General features: G+C 35.0%; 1 protein-coding gene across 5 annotated transcripts in view; it reads left to right on the forward strand.

Annotated features, from left to right (window-relative positions):
• KANSL1L (KAT8 regulatory NSL complex subunit 1 like) overlaps positions 1-26,127 on the forward strand; it is a 209,043-nt gene that overhangs the window by 127,581 nt on the left and 55,335 nt on the right. For all 5 annotated transcript variants that reach the window (XM_004470208.4, XM_058300199.2, XM_004470209.5 and 2 more), the window contains one exon: positions 10,521-10,725. In XM_004470208.4, coding sequence (XP_004470265.1) covers positions 10,521-10,725 — 205 coding nt within the window. The remainder of the gene's footprint in view (positions 1-10,520; positions 10,726-26,127) is intronic.

The raw sequence follows: 26,127 nt of genomic DNA on the forward strand, positions 1-26,127 counted from the left end.
AATCTCATTTCACCATGTTACCTTAAAACTTCATGATAGATGCTTATTGATTTTATCCAGTTATTGATTTTATAATCTTTGCCCTTTTCAATATCTGTAAAATCTGTCTTAACCTCGGATGTCTGTTTTGTCTTTTCCAGTGAATAAGTGCTTGTGTAAAGCACTGGGGAAAAGCTAAAGAAAAGGACTATAGCTATAATGTATTTTTAATTGTTCTGTTCCTAAGAACTGAAAAGTACTCATATTTAATTGTGAGTTTTGAGGTAGTTTGCTCAGCTTAAATGTTTAAATTAACACAAATGTCAGACATAGTAATAGCAGTATAATAATAGGAAGGTGCAAAATGTTTGTATGTATAGGCAGAAAGTATATTTAAAAGTAACTGAAAATTTGGTAATTTATTATGCTAAATAATAAAAATTTATGCTTGCCTTAAATGTTCTTAAAAGTCATAGCGCTGCTTAAATATTTATATTTTCTCTGTTTAAAAAAGTTATAAATTCTTAACTTATATTTGACAGTCTCCACTCTATCCCATCTTCTACAACCATGCTCTATATCATCTTAAAAGGGGCTGTTAAAATGTTAAATATGCCTCTCAACAGATCATTGACCAACCTTAAAATGTACATCTCTTGCAGTAAATATACCACATATTAGGAGATAGTATATGATTTGTGATACAAGGTAAATAAAATAGTATATGTAAAACTTATAATAGCTTGCTCATAAGAAACAACCTGAAGGTGTCACTTATAGATATTTTTATGGAAGACTTTAATGTATATTAAAATTTTTTATATAGTCTATTATTTCTTTCGTATCTTACATAGTGGGCTAGTCATTGATTTAAAACTATTCTTACTCTTAAAAAGAGCTTCCAGGTATCCTGAGTTAGGATAAGGGTTTGATGGCATAATTAGATGTCTCTTTGTACATACTCTTACATACTACCTAGTGGGCCAGCTACCACTGAAGACATTCATCCTATAGGTACTAGGAGTCATGAGGCTTCATTTATTTTTCTATCATTATTTTGGAAGATATAAAGATGCTATCCTGCTTTTGGTCTGTCTAGTTTGTATTGGACCCTGTAACTAAATCAAGCCCTTGAAAATTCAGGGTTAACTTCATATTACACAAAATATTCCTCTTCAAAAAGACCATCTTGGGACATTTAATTTCTCTCTTCATCTCCCAAAAAAGATTTTAACTTTTGATTAGTCTTAAATTTTTATTTTTTATGATTTGGCAGCTTTTGCGTAATTTGTGGTTCTGAGAGTATACAGTATTTGTGTTTTCTTGTTTTATGTACATGTTAGACATTTTGTGACCTAACACATTAGGAGATAGTAAAAAATTGCTGTACTTAACATGTCTTTGTAACTTTAAAGTATATCCTAGAAGTTACTATGGAAAGATGTACCCAAGACAGTAATAGAAATAATAGCACTTAAGTGCCCCAAATTTTCAAATAAAACATTTTGGGAAGAATTGTTTAAATACAATTTATTACACATTGTCTTTCTTAGATGATATTGAGCTTAATTCAGTTTTTTTTTTTTTTGATAACTCAGGCTAATCACCATGACCACATCCTCAGTGACTATGAAATTTAATGGCTGTATGTCTCTAAGTAAATCCACTTAATAATCAGCCAGTACCTCAGGGATGCCTTCAATTGCCAGGCACTGGATTGGGCACCTGGAAGATAGATGTTCAACAAAAACACATAATAGCCTCTGTCCTCATGGTACAGAGAGTCTAGTTAAGGAAAAAGACATCAACCAAGTAATCACACAAATGTATAATTTTAAACCCTGGTCAAGTGCTATGAGAAAAACTTTCATTGTTAAGAATATCACTTTGGAATCAGATAGATGGGAGTTCAATCCCAACTCTGCCACTTGGTAGCATTGTAATCTTGGGCAACTGTTTAAATCACAGTTATTAAAATGATAACAGTCTACCTCATAGAACTTTTATGAGAATAAAAATGAGATTGTATATGTGAAATTATTTCGTTAATTTATTTACTTCATTAGCTGTCCTCCTGGTCTAGAACGTAAGCTCTGTGAGAGCAGGGATTTTTTGTCTATCTATTAACTACTATTTTCTTAACACCTAAATCAATGAGAGTAACATCATAGGCGTGAATATTTGTTGGATGTATGAAATTTATTTCATGATTTCTAGCAGCAAATCCATATTCCATGAAAACTATTTTGTACTTTTTTCCCCTCCCCCATAGATTAATAGTTGCTATCATGTATAGTTGCTGACATTCTGTTGCTGTCATGACTGCCTCCTGCAGTTGTGGTTTGCCTCATCACGAGTCTGGTCTAGAAAATCAAATAACCAAAGTGATAGAATTATCTACACTATAACAGGAAACAGTCTATAGAGAGAAAGCCTTTTTTTTTTTTTTTTTTTGAGTAACAGGAGTGAGCTTTCCTGCATGGACTTACTGATACTTACTTTGATTATTACTAAAAGGCCCTTTTTCTTCCTTTTGTGATTTTAGCAGTATTCTATATTGTTGAGGTTGCCATATAAGATTAGTAACTTCATAAGTGAACTGTATTAGTTCTTCAAATAAAGTATACTTTTTTAGCCTTTTGTTATGTTATATAATACTTTTTGTATATCATTAGGTTGGAATAAATTAAAAATTTTAATTCTCTGTAGTTTGGCAACTGATTCTCTTTTTTAACGTTAATGGAAAAATATAGAACTTATTGTGTGATATAAAATTTTTCAAGTACTTAAGTTCAAATTTATAATATCCTAAATGATCTGTTCTTACAATATCTTTAAAGTAAATTCACCTGGTTAGTTATTTTCCAGATCAACATGTTTGCATACTTGTTATTCATTAATTCCTAACCCCCTTTCACTTATTAATTAGGCGCTATCCCTCAGAAAACTGTGAGAGTTGTTTTTAACTTTATTAATCTTGGCAACAGGGTCTAAGATGAGTCATCAGGAACTGAGTAACTGAGAAGATTGAGGCTTCAAGCAGATGAAGCATTACATTTTATCATCATAGAGATAGTTATTGTTTTTAGATCTCATAAAATGAAGATAAAATGTTATAAATGACTCTTTGATTACCCCAGGAGATATTTTCTCTGAGAAAGTGAATTTCTGCTTGAAATAATGCCTAGATTTTTCTGTTGTTACTATTATTTCTTTTTGCTTTGATGGATCCTAGAATATGATATGAAATTAAATTCTAATGAATCATTGCAGTACTATTTATTTCCATCAGTGGTAATTATCTCATATGAAATGCTACTATTCAGTCTAATTGAAAATGAAAAACTTAAGATAAACTGGCAAGCTAATCATATGTGATTTTTTTTCACCTCATAATATATTAAGTAGTCACTTCACAATTAAGAACAAAAAAATTGTTTATTAGTAGCATATCCCAACCCAAAGTTTTCAACATCATTTTGGATTTCTATGACTGACCTTAGTAATCATATTTTTTAAATGAATGAAGTCAATAAATAAAACTTCCATTGCCATGTCTTTAAAGTAATGCTGGCAAGAATTATTTTCTTTCATAAGAAGCTTATTTTTCCCTTTTTAAATCTAATAACAAATCTAAAACCTAATGCTCTAGGAGTACGGTTAAATAATTGTGGTGCAGCACTCTATGGACTGTGATGTAATTATTAAATATTGGTATAGAAAATATATAATCATATGGGGACATACTTATGTGGAATGCTGAGTAGAAAAATTCGAATGCCAAAATCAATTTTCATAGAAAAAGACATATGACTATAAATTCAAATTTTAATGCAATTATATTTGTGTCTAGATGATGGGGATGTGAAAAGTATTTTAGCTTTTTTTTTCCCCAACCTTTTGTATTTCCAAACTATCTTTAAAATGAAAAATAGTAATTTTCAGAGAAAGCTCCAATTTCACCCTGTGTCTCATATGTTAGAGAAACCAGCTGAGACTATATTTTACATTCTGAACTATATCTCCCAAACTATAGATATATAGAAGTGTTTGACAGACCTTATGCCTCAGTTATCAGGTAGAAAAACATGGCGATCATATTGGCTTCCTATGTTCTTTGCTTTTTTGTTTTAAAAGTCCCACTTGAAGTTATGAGCAGAGATGAGAATGACAGATAGCACTGCAATAGTTTCACCTTTTCTCTCTCTCCTTTTTATTATGGAAAGTTTAGTTTTAGACATAGAGAAAGCCTAGTAAAGTGAACCCACATATCCTCAGATTAAAGTCTCAAGCTTTTGCTAACTTAATTCATCTATTCCCCTTCCTCACCCATTTTTTATTTTAATATTTTTGAATTCTTTTTCTTTTTCTTTATTTTCTTTTAAATGTTACATTAAAAAATATATGAGGTCTCCATATAACCCCCACCCCACCCATGCCACCCCTCCCACATCAACAAACTCTTCCATCATTGTGGCACATACTTTGCACCCGGTGAATACATTCTGGAGAACCGCTGCAGCACATGGACAGTGGTCCACATTGTAGTCCACACTCTCCCCCAGTCCAGCCAGTGGACCACGACAGGACACACAGCATCCGGCATCCAACCCTGCAGCATCACCTAGGACAACTTCAAATCCTGAAAATGCCCCCACACCGTATCTCTTCTTCCCTCTCCAACCATCAGCAGCCACCGTGGCCACCCTCTCCACATTACTACTACAATTTTTTCCCTTACTAATCACAATATTTCCCCATCAGAACACCAGTAAGTCCACTCTAATCCATACTCTATTCCTCCATCTTGTGGACCTGGGATGGCTATGTCCAGTCCCCCTCTACATCAAGAAGGGGTTTAGATTCCACATGGATGATGGATGCAATTCTCCTCCTTGCAGCTGTAGGCACTCTTGGCTCCCTGGTGTGGTGGTTGACCCTCTTTACCTCCTTGTCAGCTGGCCAGGGTAAGTCCAAGAAACCAGAGCTCACCCATTTTTTAAAGGAATTTTTGAAAAGAAAATTCCAGTGGATGTTATTTCAACTATAAATACTTCTGTAAACTTCTGTAACAAACCCTTTTTCAACCATATCATCCACTAAGTCATTATCACATTTAATATTAACCATAATTAACTGGTATCATGGAATACCCTATCTATATTCACATTTCCCCAGTAGTCCCAAAAATATCTTTTTATGATTGATTTGTAAGAAACAGTATCCAAACAGTGTCCATAAATCACATTTTATGATGTTTCCTAAGTCTCTCTTATTCTCAATAGCTGTTTAAAAATGTATTCGATTTTAAGTCCCTAATACAAGAAAGAAATATAAGAAATAAAGGTCGTTTATAATACTCAGAGTAGATTTCCATCATATATTTTTACACATTTTCATGGTTTAAATATACTGTAAGTACTTTTATTATTTTCAATTAATATTTTAAAACTCTTTATACTTAAAAATATTTATTTTATATTTTAATGATTGCATGGTATTTCATAGAATAGGTTTACCTTAATTTTTTAGAATAGGTGTGTCTTAATTCTTTTAGAGACCTCATCATTGTTAGAAAGGTATTTTACAGTACAGTACCATACATTTCCTTATTGTTAGAATTGAAGAGTCTTATATTTTTGAGTAAGGATATATAGGTCTCCTGTTTAATACTGAGAGTGGGGAGAATAGTCTGCTATTTTCTCTACACCATGTAATGTTTGGATATTGGTCCATTTGTCATTTAAGAGAGGGTTTTTGGTCTTTGCCAATTGAGTGACAGAACAGTGCTCCTAGTGTGCCATTTTTAGTAAGTCTATGTAATTCCTTTATTCTATATTTGATTCCAAATTGGTTGCTGCCATCCTAAATGCCATTGAATTATCTGGCTATGTAATACATTGATTTCTCCAAACACTATCAAGGGAGTAGGAGGCAGTGGATTCATCTATAGTCAGGATTTGGGGCAGTGGGGAAAGTTTGGAAAAGATTGCTGCCCACCTTAGCTACTATAGGCTGAATTCATCAAAGAACTCCAAACGGTGAAAAGGAAAGATTTGAAATGGGGAGTAGAAGTCATGTAGGTCATGATTCTTTGGGGTGTGTGTTTGTGAGTATGGGTGTTTGTGTATATGCATGGATGGGGAAACGGGGAGCTATCATAGTTTCTCTGGTATGAAAGACATTCTAAGTCTCTTCTCCAGTGTTGATTTCCACTTTTCCTTAAGTGTGTTTATTATGAGAATGATATGAATGTAGGGGAACATGTTTAAAACCACTTATTGAATACTTATTTGCTGCTATTCCTTGAGCTTAGTTTCCTTTATGACATTGTGTATTTTAAGGTAAGTACAAGGCATATGTGTCATGATGGGCAGTTTGGAGAGAAAAAGGCCAAGCTTTTTTCAATGTGCCATGTACTGACATAAACCTACCCCTTCAGTTTGTCATGGTCTTGGTACACAAAGGTAACCTTGTATGATCTTACCTTGAGTAATTCCTAGCTTTTAAGGATATCATGGATATGGATCATCCTTGATTTCTTTGAATAACAATGAACCCTGAGTGTAGTTTACTATGCATCTTAGGACTCCAGAATTCCAAGAGCATGTTTATCACATTATTATTAAATGGCATTGTTTTCCAAGGCATTTGTCCACCATGTTGTAATCTTTATGACTAGATTGAAAATGCATCATTGCAGTTTATCTGCATTATAGTTAAAGGAGAATAGAATATGTAACTATCTCCATAAGAGTTTTTTTGTTTTGTTTTTGCTCAGCCATTCAAATTAAGGAAATAATGACAAATTGCCTACTTAACAATTCTGCCTTCCTCCTCTCATGTTTTGAGCCTATCTTTCTGAGCTTTCTTTTTTTTGGAATTTCTTAGTGAGTAAAGCAAGCTTGCTCAATAGACAGATGTATTCCAATGGATTTCATATTTGTCTAAAAATGGTTTCCTTTTCCTTTATTAAAAAAAGTTTCAGCCATCATGAGAAACAGAATACATAAATGCAAGAACTTGTATTCATGTTTTACAAAAACTTCTGGCAAGTTTTAATAGAGTAAATACATTCCTTTTATATATAAAGGGTGTGATTTAGAGGAGTATAGAATATTAAAAAAAACATTGTTATGGGTTGTCTTTTACTTTATATTAGGAGATAAAAGCAACTTCATGAAGCCTTTTTCATGCTTTTATAATTCTAGCTTTCTGCTGGAAGATTAACAGGAAGCAAAGGTCTTGTGCAACAGGGAGAGCAAATTGTTTGAAATGTAAAAAACCAAGTGTAGCTAGAACACAGAGAACAAGGAGGAACATGATGCAAGATGAGGCAAGAGAGCTAGGCAGAGGCCAGGCCAAGCAGGGCCTTTTTCTCAAGAGCAGTGGGAATTCTTTCATAGATCTTAAGCTGTGTTTGGGTGGGGCAAAGAGAGTATGATATGATAAGATTTGTTTTCCCAAAAGATTGGTATAGAAGGAAATGAAGGCGGGGAGTGTATGAAGGGAGACCAGTTATGTAAGGTATTGGAGTAATCTAGGTACAAGATAGCTGTGATTTGGGAGGTGGTGGTGGAAGTGCAGAAAGGTCTAAGCTGGTAAACTCACCCTCCCTCCCCTCACACAAATTATTTAATTTATCTTCAAGACAAATTTATGTCTATAATGCATGTCTATAATACAAAGGCTCTTTTCTATTCTTGGGGAGATTTTTATTCTCTGAGCACAGAATGCCTGTTAGAAACATAAAAAATGTAATTTATTGCCTCACCTAGTACTATCTCATTTATAAACTTGCTATTTCAAAAGTCCAGTGATAATTATATAGAGATATTTATTGATGATTGTTTTGTTAATTATAATATGACAGTACCTGACAGTAGCCCTTTGTATCCACAGGTTTGGGGATTTCCTAGGTGTACCTAAAGCTCTATGGGAATACTCAGTCTTACCTCCTTTTGAAAGGTTCTTTCTCTTTTGGGTCTTCTCCTCCTCCTCTTATTATTATATCTTTAAAATAAATAAGAATGTCATGTAAATATGGTGTCTTATAGTGATTTATCCATGATATTTTATTCTTAAATTCCTGTTTTAGTTAATATTTAATTACCTGGACATTCTATTATTATCTACTGAAGAAAAGGCATTAGGTTATAGAGTTAATGAATGGGGTTGTATTATTTTCTTCAGAATTTCCTCTTGTTTTCTTATTCAGCAGGAGTCATTGATTGGCCCACTTTCTTCAGCATGAGCATGAGTAGTTAAAACACAGTAAATAAATGAATTTATCAGTGGTTTACAATGACCATATACAACCACCTCCATCAATTACCTAGTAAAGTAGCTTATGTACCATATTAACTGCAGTGAGAATAAGGTAGTTTTACACATTGAAAAGTAGTAAAATAAGCAGATTTCACATCTTCCAATTTTGGTCAACTCCCCCACTTATTTGAGAAGGCTTAATATTTATGACTTTTTGCAGGAATCCCTATTGATTAGAAAGTGTTAGTGTTACTTAAAAGTCATCCAAGGATGAATTGCCTACAGGTAGGAATACACTTAAAGAAAGACTAAACTTTTTTCATATAATGTGTCAGCACCTTAGAAACCTGGAAATATACATAACATTTATGACACAAATGACAAGCTTTCCATTTATCTTTAAACCAAACTTGTCAACCTCTACTTAGTTCAGAAGTTGTGTCTTTTCATTCAAAAAGGAGATGATGTTCATCTTTTTTAGGGATAAGCCTCCTAAAGAGTAGGTAGGAACTAAGGGCTCTTAAACAATTAAAGAGTTGTAACTAGAGTGAGAAGTTAGTTAAGTTGCCCCAGGCTCCTAAAATATAAACTTAACAATTTTCCTTAGAAACTATCAGAGCAATGCCTCTTTTAAGGAGCCAGGGTAGAGATTCTGCCTGAAGTTGTTTCTGACTTGCTGGACCAGAAATTTCTTCTTTGTGGTGAATCCACCCCTGCCTTCCTGGTTCCTAGCTCTCCTGATGTAATCACCTCTGATACCAGGTATCTACTGAAACCTGACCTGAAATTCACTTACTTGTGTGGTCTACATAGTAGCTAATTTAATATTGGCTGTATCGTCTCTGCCTTCTGTTTACCCTTAACATGATAGTCCAGATCCATGGCTATTTTTTCAAGACTGTTATTTCACACTGATACACTTAAATTTTTTCATAAGCAATACACATTATATGTGTTACTGTCACATAAAGTAACATCACAAAATGAGATTGGATCTGTTAATCTGAGAATAACATTATGTCCTAAAGATTTCTCAGCCAACTACATGATCTTTTAACTTTTTATTAACTAGGAATTAAAACATTCTTGACTATAACTCTCTGGAAACCAAAATTATTTTAAAAGTGAGAGTTGTCATCAGCCCTTTTCCCTATACTAGTCTGAGCAAATACTCATAATCAAATATATTTTAAATGTATGATAGACACACATTTCATATTTGATTTTTTTTTTCTTTTTTGGTTTCATCAACATAAGTCATTCAGGCACCTTTATTGATGGTTTCTTAATGCTACATAAAACATTCTTTACATTATCCAAAATTAATAGAATATTTTTAAAACAGCCATAAAAATGATTCAAAACCATTAATACTGCCATAGAAAAATCCATATAAATACCTATTAAACCATTAAATACCTATTCTACTTGAACCAATTAGAACATTTAGAACCTATATACTGATTGTCAGTATCATATGTAGTAGATTCACTTGTCCATGTTAGCATACTAAAATGACTAGCATTTGTCTTATGTTAAAAAGGTTGAAATTGGTATTTGTGCCTAAAAAACTTAATTATTTTATATATACTATGCTGGTATAAATGAATTTATGTGGCAATAAAGGTCAACTTCCTCCTAATGTTCTGACATTTAAAAATATTTAAAATATAGTGTTTAAAAATTAGTATGAAGAGTAATGACAAAACTATTAGACATATTTTCTTGTTTGGCTTGTGTGATCCATTTCATTATTTTATAGTTGGAGGTTCTGTTTCATCAACAGTTCAAAAAAATTCCTAAATTATGGTAGGGTTACATATAGTTTCACATTTCACTCAGATGGTATGTAGTACTTAGTTAAGAGCATCTCATGATGGAATGAAAGTTTAGTCCTTTTTAAACCTATAATCCTGTGTTATTTTATCTTTATGTGAAAAGAATTTTATGTAAGTAGTTAAAACACTGTTAATATAAATGAATTTACTGTTGATTTACATGAACTCTAACATTGTACTAGTGAACTTATGTGAGCATTTTGTAACCTAGGTGGATATTTGTTTGCAGGAAAAAAATAGAAGTAGAAATTAGTTTCACAACTTGAATATGTAATTCTGAATTACTGTTTATTCTTTCACCAATTATTACCACAAAATTGGCTAAAATTAATACTGTCATAATAGACCAAGGCAATTTACATTTAGTTTTCTTTGTCTTTTTTGTTTGTTTGTTTGTTTTGTTTTATTCTCCCCACTTATATCACGGCATTTCAGTGCTTCAGAGAATTTAGATGAGCTCTCTTCCTCCAGTAGCTGGTTATTTAACCAGAAGCACAGTAAGAAAAGGAGAAAAGACAGGACAAGATTGAAATCTCCGTCCTTCACTATCATGAGTACAGCAGCCCGAACAAGGCCACTTCAGAGTTTCCACAAACGAAAACTCTACAGATTGAGCCCTACTTTTTGTTGGACTCGGCAGGTAAGGTCGCCTTTAGGAAAACATGAACAAAGATTTTCCCATCAATATGTTTATATTTCATGTGTGAGAGGATGTGACTTACACACAATCATTTAGAATAATTAAATCTAAAAAGCTTAAAAATATAGTTTATAAATAATAAAAGTTTTGACAGTATATAAATGGGACTTAATAATTTTTTAAATAGCAGTTTACCTTGAAACTTATCACAACATCATTTTTTTAATCCACAATTTTGCTTGGATTTATTTGAGGGAACATTAGAAATGAAAGTGATTTTAAAAATTTACCAGTAAGGGTAATAAAATACAAGTCTGTAACATGTTTGTTTTAATGAATATTTGCTTAAGAAAACCTGCAGAGTATCAGTTATTTTGGAGGAAATGACAGTGCTAACATTTTTAGGTTTGGTATTTATTAATCCTGATGAGCACTCCTTTTCCTTCTTCTAGAATATAAACAATACAATTTTAGATGTACAGGCTTATACTGAATGAAAATAAAATGCACTGCTTTAAAAGTATTATTTTTTAAAAACTTATTTTTATTTGTAAACAAACTTTGGATAGAATGCTTTCAATTCATATCTAAACAAGCTGTGATGAAGAACAAAGTAAGTTATCTTTAGTTCCTATTGTATGGCATGATTTTTTGGTTTGAGATTTCTTAATAGTAGTATCAAAGGAAAAAATTCTCCTTGTTATTTAATATTAATTTCATCAGTTTGTTTTTATATTATCTGTTTTAAATATCTTTTTATGAAAATCAAGATACTTTGCTTCATTAGGAACCAATATTAAATTTTGTTTTATCAGGTTCCAGTTATAAATGGGAATATGTATTCTGACAAGTTAGTTTTTATTAACAGTTTGATTTTTACCATTTGGTGGTTTAGATATTATTAGTATGATCCCTCAACTTGAAAACTTTCTTTAAAAAATTATTAGTTTAAAATTTTAAAAATCTTTACATAAGTCAATCTATTGGGAAAGCACAGTTTTTATTTAAAGTTGCTACAAGTGATAGACAAATGACATTTTGACATGTGATTTTGTGATTTCATAATCATAAATAGAATTATCTATCTAAAATATTTTATAGATATGCTTGAATCATTCTAACTGGAGGAGTTCTGCTTGGATAATTTGGGTGGTTTGTTAGATATTACTAAAATATAATATATGCCTTGATAATGTAAAGATTGGCTGGGAAAGGTGTGAGCAATTTTAAATCTTTAAGTAAAAGGAAGAAACAAAATATAATATCATTCTAGCAAGCCAATGAACTTTTTATTAGTCAATTCTCAATGAATAGTAGGTGTCACTAGCTTACATATTCCAGTCACTGTGCTAAGCATTTTTCAGTGCATTATTTTATTTACTCTTCCAACATATAACTACTGGGTATTATTAATGCCATCTTTTGTAGAAATTGAAGTATAAGGAGAGTTAAGTAACTTGCTCAAGGTCACACAATAAATCTGATTTCAAAGCCCATGTTCTTACTCATTACATTGATAACAGAAAAATAAACAAAGCCTGAATAAGTCATATATACTCTTTTATCTGCTTTTTTAAAAATTAGAGTTAGTAGATCACAAGGAATGTTACGTTAAAAAACATAGAAAAACAAAAAACATAAGGGGTTCCCATATATCCCACTCCCCACCCCTCATCACATCATTTTTGTAAATTGTATTTTTTTGAAGATACATACATCATAAAAAAATATTACACTAAACATATAAGAGGTTCCTGTATACCCCCGTTTTATGTATTTTATCTGTTCAGTTCTGTGACCCTGCTGATGGGACTCCCCAGTTGATAAGATTGCACAATAGAAAAAAAATGTTACTTTTCCTTTTAATGACAGCTGTGGTCTTCCCACCCTGTTTTCTAACTTCAAATTTGGTTCTAGATGATCTGAGGCATCTGTGAGGTCAGTCTTTTGAGGCAGGTGTTCCTTTCTACTCTCTGTCAGGATAAATTGCCGCCGTGAGAATGGCTCCTGGCTGTGAAATGAACCCCACACCTCCAGGGTGACAAAAGACAGCCCCCATGAGTGCTCTATCCTTGCCTCCTCCCAGTTAGTATTTATTTCCAGCACTTGTTTGATGTGGTTTTTATGCTCTAACTATTGCACTGTTGTGCTTTGTTGGCCATTTGATTTTTGTATGGAAAAAAAAAAAACTTTGTTATAGGAATCAGCATATTATTTTTTAAAATCTGGAGAAGAGATGCTATGGTGACTGAAAATACAATCAAGTGTCCAATATATATGTATAAAGCCTTTAAAAAATAAAATCTTTTGTATGCTTGAAATCAGTAAAGACAGCATATTTGGGGATTGAGAGAAAGGATTTCTCTTGTTAGAGGTGTTAAGAAATATATCATGAGAAATATATTTCTTTGGGCTTTGAAAAATAAGAATATTGAAAGGAAATGGAGGAAAGAAAGAAAGCATTTTAGGTAAATAATTAAAATGCTGGAAAATGGTAAATGCCCCCTCCCCCACAACTTATCCCCCACATTGCCAGGCTACTAGCTATTGCTTTTCTAAACTTAAGTGTCTTTTCTCTCAGGAAGCGTTTCTTAACATCCTCAATTTGGGATGTATAATGTTATAGCACACTGCGTTAACCATAGTTTGTTGGAATTTATTATGCTACTCTGTAATAATCCATTTCTTTTCCTCTCTTCTCATTAAATTGTAAATTTTTAGAGAGGAGGGACTGTGTATGTCTGAATCTTCAGGGCCTTGAACAGTACCTGTCCAATAGTATGTTCTCAATAAATAATTATTTTTGATGTATGAAAGACTGAATGTTTATAGAACATAGGAAGATATTTAAAAGACAGTGGGGAGTAGGAGCTCATGATTTCATGAAAGTGTATGTATGTGTCTCTGTGTGTGTTTCCTGGCTATCTAGTGAAAGCATCTAGAACATTGATAACCAGTAGAACTTTCTATAATGATGGAAGTATTCTATATTTGCACTGTCCAATATGGTAGCCACTAGACACATGTAGCTATTGAGCACATGAAATGTGGCTGAGAGAACTGAGGAACCGAGTCTTTATTTTTCATTAATATTAATTTAGATAGCAGATATGGATAGTGACTACCAAATTGGACTGACTGCACAGGTCTAGACTCAGATTTACCCTAATAAGAATGAATACACATGGCATTCATATCTTGGTTTCTAATACCATTCCCCACCAAAAGAAACTAGGGATTTTGGGAGAAATAGCTGCTTTCCAGGACTAGGGCAGGAAAGATATAAGATAATCCTGGAACTTCTTAATGTATCAAAAAGGAAAGAGGTGCTCAAAAAAGTAATGGGGGTGGGGAGTATCAAAAGAACACAATAGCTAGCTTGAAGAGGCTCCTACTGCTACTGGTCAAATCTGGGACTTCTGGGAATCAGGACAGTAATGAATTCTAAACCATTGAAAAATAGGAAGCAGTGAGCCCATACTCAGGTAGGTAGGTAGGTAGTAGGTAGGTAGGTATGTAGGTAGGTAGATAGATAGATAGATAGGAGGAAAGGAGAGCTTTTCCATATAGTAGAATTCTGATTAGTAAATGTGGAATGAATGGTATAATTAGAGAGTCATTTTGCAGTCTTACTAAAGATTGCGCAAAAATCATCAGTGGATACTAAATCTGGAGTGTGGATTTGGGGAGAAGAGGGGTTTGATGAGGAACAGGATATTTGCATAGTCTTAAAGTGTCTTCCTCTGGATTGCTTATTAGTTGCCATGGGGAAAATAATAATTTTACAGTATATTACTAGACAATACCTTGCCTGAGTGATCAAAACTAATATGTCCTTTGAAAGGAATATAATACACTTGTATAATATTCTAGTCCAGGATGCATAACCTGAATTTAATCATGAGAAACACCAGACAAAGCCAAACTGAGAGGCATGTTATCTATAAAAACCAAACAAAACTGGCCTGTAATCTTAAAAAATGTCAATGTGATAAAAGCAAGAAAGACTGAGGATCTTTTCCATATTGAAAGAGAGACTAAAAAGATACGTAACAACTAAATGAAAACATAATCTGGGAAGCGGACTTGGCCCAGTGGTTAGGGCGTCTGTCTATCACACGGGAGGTCCATGGTTCAAACCCCGGGCCTCCTTGACCCATGTGGAACTGGCCCATGTGCAATGTTGATGCGTGCAAGGTGCCACACAGGGGTGTCCCCGCATAGGGGAGCCCCACATGCAAGGAGTGCGCCCCGTAAGGAGAGCTGCCCCGCGGGAAAGAAAGTGCCGCCTGCCCCAGAATGGTGCTGCACACACGGAGAGCTGACACAACAAGATGACGCAACAAAAAGAAACACAGATTCCCATGCTGCTGACAACAACAGAAGTGGACAAAGTAGAGTGTGCAGCAAATGGACACAGAGAACAGACAACTGGGCAGGGAGGGAGAGAAATAAAAAAAGAAAAAAAAAAAAACAATCTGGACAAAATTCTTTTGGAGGGGAAAAATTATTGGGGCAATTGATGAAATTGGAATATGGATGGTAGAGTAGATAAATACATTTTGTCAATGTTGAAGTTTCAAATTATAATAACTTAATTCGAGTTGCATTAAAAAAAATCCAGAAAGTGGATTTGGCTCAACTGATAGAGTGTCTGCCTATCACATGGGAGGTCCAGGGTTCAAACCCAGGTTCTGACCCATGTGGTGAGCTGGCCCATGTGCAGTGCTCATGAGCGCAAGGAGTGCCATGCCATGCAGTGGTGTCCCCCACATAGGGGAGCCCCACACGCAAGAAGTGTGCCCTGTAAGAAGAGCTGTCCCGTGTGAAAAAAGTGCAGCCTGCCCAGGTGTGGCACCGCACACATAGAGAGCTGACGCAGCAAGATGATGCAACAAAAAGAGACACAGATTCCGGGTGCTGCTGACAAGAATACAAGTGGACACAGAAGAACACACAGTGAATGGACACAAAGAGCAGACAACTGGGGGGGGGGGGCGGGCAGAGAGGAAGGGGAGAGAAATAAATGATAAATAAATCTTAAAAAAAAATCCTTATTCATAGGAAATAAGCATTGAAATATTGAGGTGTAAAAGTGGCTGTACTTGTTTCCTAGGGTTGCCAAATGAAGTATCATAATCTGAGTGATATCATAATCTGAGTGGTATAAAATAATAGAAATGTGTTCTATCATAGTTCTGGAGGCCAGAAACCTGAAATCACACTGTTGGCAGGGCCATATTCCTTGTGAAACTTCTAAGGATGGATCCTTCCTTGCCTCATCTCTGGTAGCCACAGGTGATTCCTTAGCTTGTTACAGCATAACTCAGATCTCTGCCTTGGTCTTCCCTTTGTCTTTTTGTCTGTGTCCAATTTCCCTCTTCTTACAAGGATTTCATTCACACTGATTTAAGTCCCCCCTCCCCCCAATCCAGTCTGACCTCTCTTAACTAGTTATATAGATGCTATTTTCAAGTAAGGTCACATTCCAAGGTTCTGAATAAACAAGAATGTAATAAATTAACCTCATGTCCGTGCATCTATAATGGTCCTGTCCTTGGGAGAATTAAGCAAATAATCATTCAGATCATTTACTGTAGCACTTAATGGTCTAGTAGGGCCATGAAGAGAGGGGTAGTCTTACGTTTTTAAGTAGGATATAATTGCTGCCTGGTCATCATTCCCACTGGAACAACTTTTAAAAATATATATAAATTACCCCCCAAAAATCATACTATTGTTACTGGATTTTGTCTAGGTTCTTGACTATGCTGCAGAAATTAATTTCAAGGGCATGTTGGGTGAGTTAGGCCAGTAATTTATTCATGTAGTGAAGGACGAGAAATGGGAGAAAATAACAGATCATGGGTCCCAGGCAGAGTAGAAGGGGCTGAAAAGTGATAAAGCTGATTTACAGACTACAAATCCCCATTAAAGATTATAAACGTCCAGGTTTTACTTGAGTGGCCATCATGGCAGAGGAAAAATAGTGAGAGCAGGGCGCAGATGGCAGGAACAGGGGTCCAAAGGCGAGAGAGAGAGCTGGTTCAGGCCTTGCACCTGCTTTTTGAACCATTAATTATTCCACCCCTTTGCTATTGGCAGCTCTTTGCTGTAGCTGTTTTGATTGATTACCCTACCCATCAAGTCCAGTGATAAAGTCCTTGAGGAATATTTGAAAGGCAGAATCCTGTGGGCAGGGGTCTTCCAGCAGCCATCTTGGGGGTTATTGATGTCCATGTGGACTCTGCTAGGTTCCAGATCAACCTACTGATTCCCTATCTTACTAGCTGACTTCACTATTAAAGATATTAGCAAAACTTCTGTGTTCAGTGCCAACATGTAAATAGTTTCAAAGTCATTACCCCCACCCGTAAAACAAGAAAAAACTGAACAAAGTAACAACCAGTGCTTTTTTAAGGACTCATCAGAGAATTGACATTGTTGGGCAAACTGCCACCCTGAAATATAGAAAGATAAATGAATCCAGTAAGTCACAGCCAAGATCTGCTTACCTAGAGTGGAAGCTGCAAGAACCATAAACTAACTGGTAGGAAAACTTAAATGGTAATTTTGACAAATTACTGGACGCTGATGAGTACTAGCTTGAGAGTAAGAAACTTTTGGGGAACATTAATCTTAGAGGAAGCCCAAACACTTTTCCTTCAGAAATTCTATAGGTTTCCACAGTGAAGGGTCAAGAGAAATCCTTAGTGGCTCTGCATAAGAAAAGAGTAACCCTGTGGAATGTGCCCAGAGCATTCTCCATAACAAAGGCCTACGATCCCTCATAAAAGATTTTACCAGAACCTTATCCCATCCGGGTGAAAGACATTTCTTCCACTCCAGCCCCCTCTAGCCTTCCTGTCTCACTTAAGAGGGCCTGGAAGAAGTTAAGAAAACACTTGTAAATAATGTCACATCCTGGTGACAGAAACTCATTAAAAAATTGAGATTTAATCATGAGATTACAGAATGCTCTCCCCCTCCAATTTATCACCATGGTCTAGTATAACAACAATAGATTATAGCTGAAAGAGCTGTAAGGTTCAGACTCTCTGAGGAGGTATACTCAGGGAAGCCAAAAATCAGGACAAATACTGTATGATTGCCCTATTATTAACTAAATATATTATTTGAAGTATATATTACGTGACATGTGAATATGGGTAGAATTGCATATATAAGACTTTTTTTCTTTGAAGCTGAACAAATGTAAGTTAATAGTACAAAATGTTAATATCTGACCAAAAAAAACATACTAAGGAGACCAGACACTGAGTACTACATATTGTATGATTCCATTTGTATAAAATGTAAATTTAAATTAATTTATAAAGATGAAAGGAGATTAGTGGTTATGTAGGTCTGAGGAAGGAATGCTAAGGGGTGTAGAGTCTTTTTGGAGTAATGAAATTGTTCAAAATTTTTGAGATGATGAATGTACAACATTGTGATTATACTAAAAGCCATTGATTATACACTTTGGATAGAATAGCTAGAAACAGTTGCTGTGTAGAGTGGGAGAAGCATAGAGTGATTGAGAGGAGGAATTTTCTTGTTTATCTGTTTTTTGTTTTTTATTACTGAAATAATGAAAAATGCTCTAATAATGATTGAAGAGATGAATGCACAACTATGTGATTATAGCAAATACCATTGATTGTACACTTTGGATGAATCGTATTCTTTACTGATGTGTATCAATAAAATCGATTTGGTGAAAAAATCAACAGGGGAGACAAAAACAAGGATGCTAGAGGAATTTGAAGGCGCTGACACCTACAGCTACAGCAAACATTAAACATAGCCCGATATCTAACCTAATAGCTCACTCTAAAGGCTTGTTTACCTCAGGTCCTGTTAACCTGGTATGTCATATCTGGTTCTCAAAAAAAAATTACAAGCCATGCTAGGAAAAACATTTTCTGAAAAGACAAAGCAATTAATAGACCCAGACTCAAATATGACAAAGATGTTGAAATTATCAGAGAATTTAAATAATTATAGTTAATTATTTTAGAAAATGTAGACAGCATACATGAACAAATGGATAATATAAGCAGAGGGAAAGAAGGAAACTCTTCAGAATCAAAACTAAATGCTGAATAAGTCCACTACCTCTTCCCTTCCCCATCTCTACCCCCCTCCCCCCCCCCTCCCCGCTCTGTCATGGGACATGATTCCTGGGGATGAGCCTCCCCAGCACTAAGGGCTGACTACCAAATGCCAACCAGTGATGCATTTGGAAAAAGACCTTGACCAAAAGGGGAAATATTAAATACAAAGAGTTTTTACAGCTAAGAGATTTCAAAGTGAGTTGGGAGGTCATTTCAGAGGTTACTCTTATGCTTGTCTCAGGCAGATCTCACTGCCACAGTAAACAAAACCTCAAGTGGGAGATCCTGAGGGCTCTGATACATCGGTACTCTATAGATAAGGTATGCAGTCCCGTGAAATCAGCACCCTGTCAGTGGGCCCTATCTTGGAATATATGATAATCTATTCCCCGAATATGAAAGAGTTAGACTCATTTATAATTTTCCTACACATGATTCTTCTACCCCTTTTATTTAAACCTATAATTAGCACTAGACCCATTGAATATATGTCCCGGAAACGTAAATCTATGGTCTATTGATATGCTGTTTGAGCCTGAATCTCAGCAGAATTGCAGCCAACACCTACTCTCTAGTTCATTAGCCTTGCCCAGAACAACTAACAAAATGATGATGGACAACTCACATCCCCACCAAAAAAGAATATCTACAACTGCAAGCAAAACAGTTCCTTCTATCTGCCCCATAAGATCTAAGTTCCCTCTCAATATGAAATAGAACAGACATTATCATCCCCAAATCTTCAAGACTGAGGAATGAACAAACATAAGGGGACCAAAGTAGACTTATTGTTGTAGTAATGGAAGTATTTATAACATTGATATAAAAATAGTGGTTACCAGAGGTTCTGAGGGGAGGGGGAGAGAAGAATCGAAGAATAGGTAGAATATAGGGCATTTTTAGGGCATTGGAATTGTTCTGCAGGATAGTGCAGTTGCAGATACAGGCCATTACACATTTTTGTCAAAACCTATAAACCTGTTCAGTGCAAAATGTAAACCATAATGTAAACTAAAGACCTTGGCTAGTACCAGTGCTTTAATATTGGTTCATCAATTGTTACAAATGTACCACACTAATGTAAGATGTTATTAATAGGGGAAATGTGGGAGGGAGAAGGTATGGGTTATATGGGAATCCCCTATACTTTCAGCGCAACTTTTTTGTAATCTAGTACTTCTCTAAAAGCAAAGTTTATTATAAAAAAGTAGTTCAAATCAAAAGCACAGTAACAGAAATGAAGAATGCTTTTGATCGTTTTATCAGTAGTCTACATGGCTGAGCAAAGAATCAGCAAGCGTAAAGAGGTCAGTAGAGACTTCACGAACTGAAATGTAATTGGAAAAAAGAATGGCAAGATTTAAAAAAAAAAACAACCCAGGATTTTGGGGACAATTTCAAAAGGTGTAATAAATGAGTAACTGGAATACCAGAAGGAGAAGTAAGAATTGAGCAGAAAAAAATATTTGAAATATTAAATTAATGGATGAGACTTTTCCAATATTAATGATTGATACTAAATCATGCATCCAGGAATCTCAGAGACAACCAAGTGGAATAAAATCAAAATATCTATACATAGACATGTTCAAACCTCAAAAAACAAAGAGAAAATCTTGAAAGAAGCCAGAGGAAAAAACATCTTATTTATAGTGAAACAAAGATAAAAATTATAGCTGGCTTCTCATCAGAAACCAGGCAAGCAAAAAGAGTGGGGTGAAATACTTAAAGTGTTGGGGAGGGGGGGCAGGAAGCATGTAATGGGTTGAATTGTGTTCCCTCAAAATATATATCCAAATCCTACCTGTGAATGTGATCTTATTTGGAAATAAGAGTCTTTGCAGGTGTAATTAAGTTAAGGGTCTTGAGATGCAATCATTTTGGATTTAGGGTGAGACTTAAATCCAGTGACTGTAATCTTTGTAAAAGAAATGAGAAGGAGATTTGACGGTTAAAAACATAGAGAAGGCCATGTGAAGACAGGGGCAGAGACTGGAGTTATGCTGTCACAAAGAATATCAGGAACCACAGAAACTGGAAGAGGCAATGAAGAATTATGCCATAGAGCCTTCAGAAGGAGCATGGTCCTGCTGACACCTTGATTTCAATTTCTGGCTTCAAAAACTATGAGAAAATATGTTTCTATATTTCTCTTGTTTTACACCACCAATTTGTGGTAATTTGTTACAGTAGCCCTTGAAAACTAATTCATAAATTTAGAATTCTATATCCATGAAATTATTCTTCAAAAGTAAAGGAGTAGATGTGGCTTAAGTGGTTGAGAGCCTACTTCCGACATGGAAGGTCTTGGGTTGAGTTCTGGTGCCTCTTAAACAAAACCAAACAACAAGCAAACAAAATGGAAAAAACAACTCAGGGGAGCCAGTGTGGCTCAGTGGTTGAGGATTCAATCTCTAAGTCCCCAATACCTCAGAAAAAAAAAGTAAAGGAGAAATAAAGACTTTATCAGACAAACAAAAATTGAGGGAAATCATCTCCAGAAAATCTCCTCTGCAAGAAATGTTAAAAGATTTTCTTTATATAGAAGAAAAATTACATAGATAAAAAACTTGGATTTACATAAAGTATGGGAAAGCATTTGGGAAGGAATAAATGAAAGTAAAACAAAATCTTTAATTTTTCTTAATTGGTATAAAAGATAACTTTAATAGCAGTAACAATGTAATCAGTGATTATAGCATATGAATAACAAAAATGTCTATAAGAAACCCACTTTAAATATAAAGACTTAGATAGATTTAAAGTAAAAGAATGGCGAAAGCTATACCATGCTTAAACTAATCACAACATGTTAACTCTGAAGCAAAGATATATTAGAATTCTAGAGAAGGGGGCGTCCTTCCTAGGTGAACTGAGATCATTTGTCATTTTCTTCCCTGGTGGTATTTGCCAAATTTGGCCATAGGATGAGGCTGAGTGTTCACCTAGGAAGATGGACTTTTCTGGGTGAAAGAGAAACCACTGTAGCTTTTGACAGTTTAACAAACAAACTGTCCTTCCCTCCCATCCCCCACTCTCTATTGGTGAGTGCTGGGCTGAATGGCAGAGTAAAATTTCACCCATTCTCAGGTTGTTTAGGAGACAGTCTTGCTATAGATAACTTGCCTGCAAAAACATACACAGCAGGTCTTGTCCTCAGGATATTTTGGAAACAGGTAGACTAAATCTAGATAAAGTTACGATTCTTTTATTACAATTCCTGAATTAACAGGGAAAGTTAACCTTCTAGAGAATATAATATCAATTTCATTTCTCTCTAATATAACACAGTTGTGGACACACAATTGAAAATTATAAGACCTGCAAAGAGACATAAAAATAGGACTTAATAATCAAGGGGAAAAAAAACCAAAACAGACCTGGTGCTAATCCAGATGGATGTAGCGGACATGGCCATTAATATTATAAATATGTTAAAGAAAATGGAGGGAACTGTGGACAAAATGGAAAAGGAGATTTTCAGCAAAGAATTGGAATCTATGGAAAAGACCCAAATGTATACTATAGAACCGAGAGCCATAATGTTGGAAATTAAAATCTCATTGAATCATTTAACTGAAAGCTGGGCACAGTACAGGATTTAGTGAACTCAAAGTCAGATTACTAGAAAATATGCAAACTGAAGCACATAGAGGAAAAATAGTGACAATAATAGAGCCATATATAAGAGACTTATGAGAAATGGTCAAATGGTCTTAATGTATACAATTGGAGGCTCCAAACAAGTGGAAAGAGAGAATGGATAGAATAAAACTTAAAGAGAAAGGTCTTAACAGCTATAACCACCAACTTCAGAAATATCTAAGCAAAATAAATACAAAGAAAACCACACCTAGGCATAGTAAAACTGTTGAGACCAAAGATAAACAACAAATCTTAAAAATAACTAGAGGGAAGTAGACTTGACCCAATGGATAGGGCATCCGCCTACCATGTAGGGAGGTCCGTGGTTCAAACCCCGGGCTCCTTGACCCATGTGGAGCTGGCCCATGTGCAGTGCTGATGTGCTTAAGCAGTGCCGTGCCACGCAGGGTGTCCCCCACATAGGGGGCCTCATGCCCAAGGAGTGCGCCCCATTAGGAGAGCCGCCCAGCGCGAAAGAAAGTGCAGCCTGCCCAAGAATGGCACTGCACACACGGAGAGCTAGCACAAGATGAGGAAACAAAAAAGAAACATTCCTTATCCACTGATAAGGATAGAAGCAGTCACAGAAGAACACACAGCGAATGGACACTGAGAGCAGACAATTGGGAGGTGGGGAGGGGAGAGAAATAAAAAATCTTTAAAAAAAAATAGAGGAAAAATAGAAAAATTACTTTTAAAGTAGCAACAAAAAGACTAATGGCTTTTTTGTATGTGCTGGTTCATTTTTTATTTTTTATCTTTCTTTTTGAAATAATTTTAAAGTTAAGGACACTTGCAAAAATAATACAAAAACAATGCAAAGAACTCCAATATATGCTGTGCTTATATACCCAGATTTTTCAACTGTTATTTTGGCACGTTAGTTGTATAATTGTATTTATCATCTTTCTATCCATCCATCATCTATTTATATATCTAATTATCTTCCTATTTTCAAAAGCTTGATAATAAGTTGCATACATCATGATCCTTGAACATATAAAACTTCTATGAATATTTCTTAACTATTCTCAACTCATCAAATGCACTCATTGAATTCTAGAAATTTAACATTGATATAAAGCACACATTAGAATTCCAATGTTTTTCAGTTGTCCCAAAATTGACCTTTTGGGAATTTCCCCCTCCATTTTGGGACCAGTCCAGGGATTCTGCATTGCACTAAGTTGTCCTCTTCTCTTTAGTCTCTGTTTTTAATATAATATGCAGGAATATAGAAACTAAACTTTCCATTCCAACATTCGCAAGCCTATAATTCAGTGATAACAATCACATTCACAATATTGTGCTACCCTCACCAAAATAAAAGGAACTATGGAAATAAGTCAATGACTTAAAATCTTTATAAAGTGCTGAAAGATAGGGAAGCAGATTTGGCTCAACTGAAAGTGTCCCCCTACCACACGAGAGGTCCAGGGTTCAAACCCAGGACCTTCTGACCCATGTGGTGAACTGGCCCACGCTCAGTGCTGATGAGCGCATGGGGTGCTGTGCCACACGAGGGTGTTCCCTGCACAGGGGAACCCCATGCACAAGGAGTGCGCACCAGAAGGAGAGCTGCCCTGTGCGAAAAAAGTGCAGCCTGCCCAGGAGTGACACCGCACGCACAGAGAGCTGACAGAGCAAGATGATGCAATAAAAAAGAGACATAGATTCCCAGTGCTGCCAATAAGAATACAAGCAGGCACAGAAGAACATACAGTGAATGGACACAGAAAGCAGACAACTGGGAGGGGGGGAGGGAAAGTTGGTAAAGGGGAGATAAATTTTTTAAAAAAACTTAAAAAATATAAAATAAACAAAGTGCTGAAAGATATTTAAAAAGAAAAGAAAATCCTGAACCTATAAATATCCAATAGTCATTCAAATGTAGGTGAAATAAATTTTCAGATAAATACAAGCTGAGGAGATTTTTCATCAAAAGCCCAGCACTTAAATAAATACTAAATTACACAATTTGAGCTAAACAAAGTGGCCCCAGGTGCAAGTACAGAAATATAGGAAGGAATGAAGAACACATATGTTGGGCATTATGAAATATTGGCAGTTTAAAATAACAGTGATAATCTGAGGTTGTAATATATATAGAAGAATATAGCAGTAACACAGAGTAAGAGGAATAGTTGGAGTTAAACTGGCATAGGCCTCTTGTATTTTTCAAGAAGTAGCAAAAGTATATGAACATAAAGGCAGTGATCCTAAATAAATACTAGCAAATATAATCCAGTGATACATAGAAAGCATATGTCATAATTATTTGGGAGAATTGTACGTTTAACTTTTGAAAGTCAGTTATAGTTTGTTGCATTAAAATAGTACAGGGAAAAACTACATGCTAACCTCAATAAATGGAGGAAAAATATTTTATAAAATTCAGCACACATTCTTGATTTAAAATAATCTCAGTACACAAGGAATAGAGAAAGACTTCATTAATTATGTAAATGTACAAAACCCCTATAAGCTTATCTCATACTTAATAATGAAATAATGCCTTCTGTTGACGTTGGGAACAAGACAAAGGATGCCCACTCTCTTCCATCTGTGATGGTTTGTCTTATCTGTCAACTTGGCTATGTTATAGTACCCTATTATTTAATCAAACACTAATCTTAGGTGTTGCCGTGTACGTATTATGTGGAAATGTTTAAAATCATTGACTCTAAGTAAGGGAGATTACCCTTGATAATGTACCTGAGCCTCATCCAACTAGTTGAAAGCCTTAAGAGCAAAAACTGAGGTTTCCTGCCTCAATACTGCAGCATCAAATCCTGCTAGAGTTTTCACTCCGCCAGCTGCCCTATGGATTTTATACTCAAGACTGCAACATCACCTCCTGTCTGAATGTCTAGCCTGCTGGTCTGCCCTTCAGATTTCATATTTGCCAGCCCCAACGATTGCATGAGCCAATTTCTTAAAATAAATCTCTTTATATCCCTTTTTCTATCTTTTTATGTATCTTTCTATGGTCTTAGGAAAGGGTATTACAGTCATACCCTTGAGATTTAGACAATGAGGCCAGATTTTACTGGCAGATCCCTGGGTTTGGTCCTTAAACCAAGGCCACTTCTTCCTGTGGGAACTTTCTGCTGTCTGGAGTGGCTGGAAATGAAAAATAGTTTTATTTTTGAACCCAGCAAGTCTTGGCTCTGTGTTTCCTCTCAATTCTTGAAAACTGAGTAGTAACTTCTTAAGCTCACTCCATCCATACTTTAGCATAGGTAATTAAATGAAACCAGTTGGCATTTTCAACATTCTATCTGAAGACCTCTTTAACCTGATCTCTGAGTTCGTTAGGTACTTTTTCTATCCTCCCTGTTTGTGCAAGCACCTGTTACACTAATTGTTCTGCACAGCAATATGACAAAAGAAATGGGGTATAAGGATTGAGATAGAAGAAACAATCATTTGCAGAGGTTATGAATCCTTTGGTAAGCATGATTAATAAAAAGCTTAAATTAGTATAATTTTTACTTAGTTTTGCTTTTTAATTTTATGATATTAATCTCTAAATAGAATGGCAAAAATAATAGCTAATTAAGCAATTATCATGTACTAGATATTGTTTTAACCTCTGAATGCTTTACATGTATTTCTTATTATATAGTCATGCCCC

This window comes from Dasypus novemcinctus, chromosome 7 (assembly GCF_030445035.2).
Source record: "Dasypus novemcinctus isolate mDasNov1 chromosome 7, mDasNov1.1.hap2, whole genome shotgun sequence".
NCBI classification, from domain to species: domain Eukaryota; kingdom Metazoa; phylum Chordata; class Mammalia; order Cingulata; family Dasypodidae; genus Dasypus; species Dasypus novemcinctus.